A 10,293-nucleotide genomic window follows, 5' to 3' on the forward strand; every position below is an offset into this window, starting at 1 on the left:
CGTCCAAAAGCGATGTTCAGTGATACCGCGAGATAGCGCGAGTGAGATGAGCCAACCGGTGGTGATGCGGATCTAGTTGTGCGGACCAAGTTTTCGATTATCGTTGTAATAACCGTGGATAACCAACCAGTGTGCCAAGTATCTCTGTGTCGAGTGGAGAACGCGTCGATTTCCGTGATTGTGACTGTGATACAAGAGATTGATTGAGAACAAGAAAAGCGCCATGACCGATTCCACGTTCGCCGCAGAGATGGATTATTTCTGGTTGGTGGAGGCTACGGAACACGACGATAATATCGACTACTTGAACCTGGAGGATATATGCCCCCAGACGAGCCAGGAGTCGACCAGCTCTGGCTCTGGTTCTGGATCTGGATCTGGATCTGGTTCTCACAGCGCGATGAACTCCGTGCAAAGCGACGTGACCGTCGCCCAGAATCAAGGGATGGAGATGGCGCAGAATCAGATGACGCAGAGTCAAGCGATTGGGATGGAGATGGCGCAGAATCAAATGACGCAGAATCAGATGACGCAAGGTCAAATGATGGGAATGGAGATGGCGCAGAATCAGATGACGCAAAGTCAAATGATGGAGATGGCGCAAGGTCAGTTGGCACAAGGTCAAATGATGGGGATGGAGATGGCGCAGAATCAGATGACGCAAAGTCAGATGATGGGGATGGCGCAGAATCAAGCGATGGGGCAGAGCGAAAGCGTGGAGTCGAGCAGCCTGTTGGAGATGTTGTTGAAGCGGGACAAGCCGATGGAGAACGGTTTGTCGGAGGAGGACAAGCCTTCGGCCATGGTGCAGCCGGTGATGCGAAACGGGGTCATCGAGCAGCAAGGACCTCTTTGCCAAGAGTCTCCTCAGCCGAGCACCTCGTCCAGCGTTTCCTCCTCCAACGATGGATCGTTGGTGAACGTGGAACGGCAGCGACAAGTAGTGAACCAGAGACGAGTTCCAGTTACCCAGTCGATTAATTACTCGAACGGATACGTTCAAAATCAAGTGTATCCCATTCGACAACCTTTGATCCTGAACAGTTGCATGCAACAAGCCACGGCCACGACTTTTCAACCTCAGCCAAGTTGTAGTCACGCTAATTTGAACGGCAACTTGAATGTGAGAAAGCAGAATGGGATTAGGAGCAACAATTTAAGGAACGAGCAACAACAGCAACAACAGCAATTGATGAGGCAACAGCAACAGTTGCAACAGCAACAGTTGCAACAGCAGCAGCGATTGCACCACCAGCAACAATTGCACCACCAGCAGATGCTGCTGCAACAGCAGCAACAGTTGCAGCAGCAGCAGCAGTTGCAGCAGCAGCAACAGTTGCACCATCAGCAGATGCTGCTGCAACAGCAGCAACAGTTGCATCAGCAGCAACTGTTGCAGCAGCAGCAGCAACAGTTCCATCAGCAGCAACAATTGCACCACCAGCAAATGTTGCAACAACAACAACAACAGCAGCACCAACAATTGCAACAAGAGTACGGACAGCAGCAGCAGAGGCAGGCGGAGGAGCAGAGGAGATCGCAGCTGCAACAGCAGCCGCAACTTTACTTGAGACAACAAGAGAATCAGATGCAGCAATTGCAGCAGCCGCACACGTCGCGACAACAGATTCAGTCGCAGACTCAGCCGCAGACTCTGGCGCAGAGTCAGCCGCAGATTCAATCACAGAGTCAACCACAGACTCAGCAACAACAACCGCAGCAATCGCAGCAAATGAATTATTCCTGGTTGAAACCATCAACTTCTAAAGGTTGGTAGAGATTTTTTTTTCAATTTTAAGTGTTTGTTGTTTGAATATTTTTGATAAGTTCGTTATCGGTTGATTAATAATAGTGGTGTGGGTGTTGGTGTTGATAGCATCGATTATTATCTTGGATACTTTGATCTTATGCATGTATGCATGTATTTTGAGAAAAGAGATTGTATTATTGGTAATCGTTTTCGATAAAATTTTCGACTCCTCTCTTGCAAGATATCAAAATTCTTCGAGTGAATTGGTAGAGGTTAGGTTAGGTTAAGTATATATTAGGCGAGAATAAATTATCAATTTTATTCGTATTAAAATAAATTTTAATTATCGCTGGTTTCACAAATTTTTCATTTTTTTCTTGAAAATTATCGTGAAAAATGTTTGATTTTTTTTAGAGGTTAGGTTTTTTGAACGATAAATTATTAAAGTAACTTTATTCGTAATTAATAAATTTTGGTTTTGCATAATTGATTTCACAAATTTTTCATTCTTCTCTTAAAAATTATCGTGAAAATTTTTTTTATTCGAAGTGAATTTTGTTAGAGGTTAAGTTTTTTGAATAAATTATTAAAGTAATTTTATTTTCGTGATTAATAAATTTTAATTCTTCTTTTAAAAATTATCGTGAAAATATTTGATTCGAAGTGAATTTTGTTAGAGGTTAGATTTTTTGAACGATAAATTATTAAAGTAATTAATAAATTTTAGTTTTGCATAATTGATTTCACAAATTTTTCATTTTTTTTCTTGAAAATTATCGCGAAAAATTTATGATTCCAAGCGAATTTTGAGGTTAGGTTTCTTGAGCGATAAATTATTTTAATAATTTATTCCCGACTATTAAATTTTAATCATTATTGGAAATTTTCGATTTTTCTCTTGCAAGTTACGGTGGAAAATTTTTCAATCGTTAGAAATATATAATTATCGAGATAAATTTTATTAAACTCGTCCCTCTCTCGATAAAAAAAATTTCTCGAATCGTTCCATCGAATGAACGAAGAATATCGAATATTTGATCAGATTTATTTAGACGATTTTTAAAATGGGTTGAAAAGAATGATTTATTGATAATTTTACTTGATTACTTTTGATTAAGAAATTGAAAATTATCGTGAAAAATTGTTGACTCGAAATGAAAACATCTATCATCTTTATATAAGAAATTAGGGATAAATTATTAGAATAATTTTATTCGTTAACATTATTAAATTTTAAAAATTGTCTTTATTTTTCTTTTTCAAGCTGTCGTAAAAAATTTTCTCTCCCATACGAATTCTTGGCTTTACTTGCGGAGGTAAGGTTAGGTTAACGTCAACTTACAATCTCTTGCCAATATAAATTATAATTGCTTATAATTGCTTATATAAATAATAAATTATATCTCTGTAATCACGGTATGTATGTATAAATAAATTTTCCTTCAACTTATATTCTAATCTCTTAGAATCGAAATTAATTACATTCCCTCCGATATAATCCCTTTTGTTTAACCTCCGAGGAAAACGAAAAGTTTTTTCCCAGGTAGAATTTTTCGCCCGTGAAATATTTCCCCGTGAACAACTGTCATAAATTTGTCATAAAATTTTTACCCTAAACTTTCCCTTTTCATCCCTCCCCCTCGGTTTTTGACCGTAAATCCGAATATTTTGCAGGCGAGACGAGCAACAATAACGGGCAGAAACGCACTCGCCAGACTTACACCCGTTACCAAACCCTCGAGCTGGAGAAAGAATTTCACTTTAATCGGTACCTGACGCGCAATCGTCGCCTCGAGATAGCCAGAGCCCTTCACCTGACGGAACGCCAGGTGAAAATATGGTTTCAGAACCGGCGGATGAAAGCGAAAAAATTCAACAAGGATGCCGAGAATGGGTCGGATAAAGGAACCGGTCGACCCCGAAGAAACCAATCTTTCACCAATCGAGTTACCGCCACCGCGACGAGGGCGACGGTGACGACGGCGACCGTGACGACGGCGACGGCGACGGCGACAGTGACGAGCAACGGGGCCGCGTCAACCGCGGCGGCGTATCATCAGACCGCGACTGCCATGCCCTCTTGCATGCAACAGCAACCGCCGCAGCAGCAGCACCAGCAGCCGCAGCAGCAGCACCACCAAGCGGTTCAAAATGGCTACGTCTATCAACAACAACCGCAGCAACATCAACACGCAGCGTTCAATGGATACAATGGGTATAGCGATCAGAGAAATAATCACGGAGGAAACAATCAACCTCCTCTTTAATCCGATTATTCGACTTCGAAGAAGGGAAGGAACGTAGTTCTTAAAGGAGAAGTAATTATTTTATTTTATTTTATTTTATTTTATTTTATTTTATTTTATTTTATTTTATTTTATTTTATTTTGTTCCTCGTTGTTATTAAATTTATTAGAGTATATAGAATATGAGAGATGCAATAGATATTTGTTGTTATGATATATTAATATATTAATTGTATAGATATATATTTATATATATTCTTTTATATTTAAAACACATCTATAAATATGCAAAATGTATATATATATATATGTATATATATATATATACATATATATATATACATAAGAATGTTTTTAAATATAAAAGATTCGAATTGTTATTGTAAATACTATTTTAAAAATTTAAATTATATTACGTTATGAATGAATTTTTCTTTTCAAAATTAAAAAGCAAATAATATCAATTCAAATATTCTTAAATAAAATTTATTTATATTTTTCTTTTTTTTTTTTTTTCGAAAGAATTACTTCTCCAAAGAATTACGAAAAAAAAAAAATAACTATTTCCTTCTCTCTTGTATATCTTGTATATTTTGTAAATATTGACAATTTTAAAAGATTCGCCTTGAGTGAGATGAAAAGAGAGAAAGAGCGAGAGAAAGAGCGAGAGAGAGCGAGCGAGACAAGCAAAATAATGAAACGAAGTTGGACGGTTGTCCTTGCGGCGTGCATGATTTACGAGCCAAATAATAAACCGAATACGATTCAGGTAGATGTAACGGGATCGCGTTCGCGTTGCATTTTCCTCGGTTCCTAATCTTCCTAACAGTACATCTGTTTACAATTCCTTGAGAGAGACAAATATTTTGACACGTTTCACTTTTCCAACGTTTTGTGCGAACTAATAACGCTGACTCAGCGGCACAGGTAGTGGAAAAAAATTTCTCGAATCGTTCCATTCGAATGAACGAATATTAATATTTGATCAGATTTGTTTTAACGATTCTTCATTAAGAAATTGAAGCATTTTTAAAAAAAGAGAAAAAAAAAAGTATAGTTAGAATAAGATTATCTTGTATTATCATCGTAGAAATAAGTTTTTTTGCTCGAGGAAAAGATTTGTTTAGACGATATCTCTAAAATGGGATGAAAAGTAGCTTGATTACTTGATTAAGAAATTGAAGCATTTTTAAAAAAGCAAAAAAAAAAAAAAATAGTTAGAATAAGATTATCTTGTATTATTATCGTAGAAATAAGTTTTTTTGCTCGGGGAAAAGATTTGTTTTGACGATCTCTAAAAATGGGATGAAAAGAATCTTGATTACTTGATTAAAAAATTGAAGCATTTTGAAAAAAAAAAAAAAATTCGAAGATTCATTTCCTTTTTTTCCTTTTAAGACGAGATTATTATCGAGGAAGTTATGGAAACGTATCAAGGCCGAAAAGTTAAGGGATGAAAGGGGAGTGGTGGGGATAGGCGGCAGCTGCGCCGTTCGCGCGAAACAAGATGGCGAAACGTAGAGAAAATCGTAGTATCTCGTGCGTACACATTCTCTTCCATGTTTTTATTATTTTTTCTCTTCTCAATCTCTAAATTATCTCCCTTCCTTTGAAGCGAATTTTTTCTAAACTTATGAATCGAGAAACGAATATGCATGCTTTTCGATCAAGATGGAAATTTCGATTACGATCTCTGACTCGCAAATTGTACACAAATAAATTATAGATGCACACTCCACGTATTTGTATTATAAATATATAGTAACAATAACTGATTATGTATTAATAAGCAAATTTCATCTTGAAAGATATGAAATTTCTAAAGTTGAAAAGTTTCCTTTCTTTTTTATTTTTCTTTTCGATCCAATTATTCGATGTGTACGTAGCTTTTTAAATTCGCTTTATTATGTTATATTTTTTCCCCTATAGATATTTGTCGTTAAGAACGACGTTAAAATTTTCTCTTTTAGAAAAAGAATGAAGTAACTACTGATCGTACTTTAAGAGTTTTTATGACACTGTTGGAAAAAATTATTCTTGTTGAACAACCATGCATATGTAATATATCTTTTGTACACGTTTATGAATAAATAAATATATTTTCAATAAATAACCGAATAACCATTACGATCATCTCGTTCGATCGTAATTATTGTATCTTCTTATCTCTTTACATCTTCTTCTTTTTTCGACAATCGATGAAGAATAATTTACATTTGGGGAGGATTCGACGATTTTTCCTCCTCCTTCACCACTTCGCTCGTCGTCTTTTAACGCTACATTCCGTGCTCTTTTCTTATGCAAACGGGATATCTATGGTGGAGGAGAAGACCGTGCCATTTGCGAAATGGTCACGGATTCTCGGCCAGTGGGGAGTGGAAGAGGGTGCCGCTGCGAAACGAAGAGCGAGCGAGCGAGTAAGAGCGAGAGAGAGCGAGAGCGAGAGCGAGAAAGAGCGAGCGAGAGCGAGAAAGAGCGAGAGCAAGCGAGAGCGAGCGAGACCGAGAGCAAGCGAGAGCGAGCGAGAGCGAGAAAGAGAAAGAGCGATAGAGCGAGAGCGATAGAGAAAGAGCGAGAGCGAGCGAGAGCGAGAATGGGAAAAGGAAGCGTGTGTTGTAGAGTGCAGAGGCCGCGTCGCGAAGAGAGAGACAGATAGAGAGAGAGCCGAACCTTTCGGTTCCTAGGGGGTTGGGCGAGGAGGGCGAGGGTCGATATTGTGCTTGACAGATAGTTTCCCATAGCTCGGGCAATCCATCATGGCCGGCACGCGGGATACGTATTGGTTTTTCTGCAACGCGTCTTAGCTGTGAACCTCGTCGAATTGAATATATATTTTTCTCTCTCTGTCTCTCTCTTACCTACGTATCTATCTCTCTATACCGTCGGTATAGAGGGTATACCTCGAGCGGAATTTATCAGCGTTGGCGCCCCCTCTCCTGTCAGATGAGGATTTTACAGGGCTTTTTTTTCTCTTAAATCTTTCTATCGACGAATGGACGAGTGAAATAATACTTTTTGTATATTTGTTACACCGAGAGCCATCTATGATGTGTAGAGCGTCTCTTGCCTTGGAGACTATGTGTGTATATATGTGTATACGTGTGTGTGTGCGTGCGTCTCTATTAGCCCAGAGAAGAGGAAATTTAGTTCGACGACGAGAAGAAAGGTTCACCCCGTTTACTTATGCGAACGCACGAGATGGTTTAATGTATGAGGATCGTGACAGGGTCGCGCGACAAGATCTACTACGCCTCTGAACCACCACCTAAACTTCGGGCCCGAAACGGGACGCAACATTGCGAACATTTTGTATTATACATGGCGTGTTGTATGTATTGTATATATTGTTGTAAGGGGAGATCGGACGTGTTAAATGATATAGATAGATGAATATCGTTTTAATTATGTATATTGTAAATTGTGTATATGGAATTATAAGTCCGGTGATTTGTAAATTGTATATAGATTGTAAGAATGAACCAATTTCCATCAAATAAAATATCTTGGTTCGAAAAGTATATATATTGGTCTGTTTCATTTTCACATCAGTCAGTTAGAAAATTCAATTTTAAATATAATTAGAAAAATAAAGCTTCTAATTTTAGACATAAAAAATCTATATTTCTTTATATTTATCAAGATATATAGTTTAAAAAAAATATTATATTTTCAATATAAAAATAAATAACCCCCTCCCTCCCATTATATTATAATATTATATAAATAATGTATATTTAATTTATATACTATTACTTAATAATAATAATTAATTGTTGTTAATTAAGACTAATTAATATTAAATCACAAAATAAAATTTTTAGAATAATTTATTATATAGTCTCAGTAATTTCGAGAATTTTCTTATTTTTTATAATTATTTTATATCTTTAATTTCAATATTATAGGAGTGGAGTGGAGGAAATTTTCAAAATGGATATTGGAAAAAAAAAAATTGCACGAGTTTAAAAACTACTCGAACCTATCACTCCTGTCCAAAAAACGAACAAGTTAGAACCGCTCGAACCCATTCCTATCCACGAACGATAAAAAAAAAGTATCAATTTTACCGCATAACTTAGTGATAAATTTAAAAAAAATTTGCACGAGTTTACGAACCGCTCGAACCCATCCCTATCCGCGAACAACAAGAAACAACAGTTCGCGATAATTCGCGGCTGTTTAAAACCCCGCTATCACCGACAATAATTACCTCTTCTGACCTGTTCCGCTCGGACAAGCGGCTAACATTATCAAGGGGTGCAGGGGAGGGGAGGGAAAACGGCGCGCAAAGCGTCTCTTGTCGCGAAGAGAAAAGAAGAGAGAGGAGAGGAGAGGAGAGAAGAGAAGAGCATAACAGATACACGTGTCCCGGCGGCTCCGCTTTGCGACACGTGATTCATGGGGGTCCCGATACGTTTTTTACACCTGAGACGGCTTTATTAGAATTTCTAATGGGGCGAGTCGAGGGACAGGGAGGGAGGGAGGCCGACTGTCCAAGAGAGGACGAGCGGGAGAGAGACAGTGAGCAATGCGGCGAAAGAGTGACACGCGGCCGCGAGGCAATGTGGATCGGGTCGAAAACTCGACTTCTTTCCAAACCGATCCCCCTCTCCTCCCTCCGAGGCTCCCTCCTGTGGAAGGCTTTCATTACGTCAGTCCGGGGATACATCGACATCCTGACGTGATGACTTCGTTATCTCTGCCTCGGTCTTTTTGGCGGGGATCGTCGTATATCAACGACGCGATTCTTTTGGGTGTTTATCCTTGCCACGAAGAGGGATCGTAATTTTTTTGCCCTCGATCCGTTTTCTAGGATATTTCGATGTAAATTTAATCAGAATTCTTTGATACTTACCTTCCAGTGTAAAAGTAACGAAGGGAAATTTATCCGTCTAGGATGGGTGTAAATAAATATTTCTCATAGATATTCATAGAAGAAGAATTGTAATTTCAAAAACGTTTTATTCTCGACGTACAAATTGAATCGTAATTATTCGAATTTCAACAGTTCCGTTCAAAGATCACGGAAGCACGGCCCCCGAAAAATCTGGCGCGCGCAAGAACAAAACCGCATCGCGATGACGAATCCGCAACCGTCTCTGCAATGATCGCGTTTCCACCGACTCGGCGGTGTTTTGCGGCGAGGATGAACCGTGTCTGATCCGCGATCACTTGTCAACCTTCCCCCTTCTCTCTCTATCTTCCTGCTCGAAAGAGTTGGTCGGCGTGCGCGCGCGCGCGCATTCGTCCAGGGCACGCCACCGGGACGTGGAAAGAGAGGCCTAGGAAGGATGGTAGGTGTAGGACAAATACCGGGCTCCGAAGTGGCGAATACCGTTGAGGTGGTGGGGATGGCCGCGTACACGAACACAACCGCGAGAGAACTTAAAGTGGAAGAGATAGCTGGCACCGGTGGGCGGTGGTGGGGCGGTCGAGCTGGTGGGGGCAAGCGGAAGAAGGGGAGGGGCGGCCGGGGGCGGTCGCGCGCGACAATTCAACAGGAACGGGCGCACTCGCCACATCTGGCGAGCGAGCGACACACTATGCGCTTTTCGCTCGCTTTTCTCTCCCTCCAAAACGTTTCACGAAAATTCGTGAACGTTACACGATCTTTCTACACGAGATTTTAAAAACTAATCACGTAGAACGTTTATAGTTTAAGCGTGGAAAATAAATCGAATTCGAAAAAATGTGAAACGTATATATTACGTATAAATTTTCATATCCGCGTACAGAAAATAAATCGAACAGTTGGATAATTTGGACGGTAACGTAGTTCAGTTATATTATCTGGTTCGGGGCTATAATATTTCATTCTACACTTACCTACTTGACGATAGATCGTTAAAATATGAATTTGTTTTAAAGTATATTCCATTAACGCACCCTTCTATACAAGTCGTGGAAAATAAATGGAATTTGAAAGATAATAGACCGTAGGTATAGGTAGATTTATTTACAGATTTATTTAAATATATCTTAGGATCTAGTAACTAATGCAAGAAGCGGAAAAGGAAGGATTCGGATATTGGGATTTTGATCGCGAAGGAACGCGGAAAATACGCGGATGGAAAATCGTGCGGACTCCGAAGCACGAAGCAGAGTTTATCCGCGAGAAGCAAAGCGGAGAGAGAGCTCCGCCTCCTCGGCCGTCCCCTTCGCTCCGGGACCCCACCGACACGTCGCCACCCCGCGGTGCCCCCCAGTTTGACCAACTGGCTACTACGTCACACATGCTTCTGCTTGCGACTCGGGCCGCCAACTTCTCGGGCTCTCCTCTCGACCGGCTCGGCGAGT

The 10,293-nt window shown here is 39.7% G+C and overlaps 1 protein-coding gene across 1 annotated transcript; it reads left to right on the forward strand.

The window, feature by feature from the left end:
* The first annotated feature begins 1,441 nt into the window (after window positions 1–1,441).
* Window positions 1,442–4,087, forward strand: LOC102656757 (homeobox protein Hox-B4). Its single transcript, XM_016917155.2, has 2 exons — window positions 1,442–1,769; window positions 3,425–4,087. The coding sequence occupies exons 1-2, from the start codon at window positions 1,448–1,450 to the stop codon at window positions 4,015–4,017; spliced, it is 915 nt and encodes a 304-aa protein (XP_016772644.2). The 5' UTR covers window positions 1,442–1,447; the 3' UTR covers window positions 4,018–4,087.
* The last annotated feature ends 6,206 nt before the right edge of the window (window positions 4,088–10,293 follow it).

Source organism: Apis mellifera, linkage group LG16, assembly GCF_003254395.2.
Source record: "Apis mellifera strain DH4 linkage group LG16, Amel_HAv3.1, whole genome shotgun sequence".
In the NCBI taxonomy this organism is placed as follows: Eukaryota; Metazoa; Arthropoda; class Insecta; order Hymenoptera; family Apidae; genus Apis; species Apis mellifera.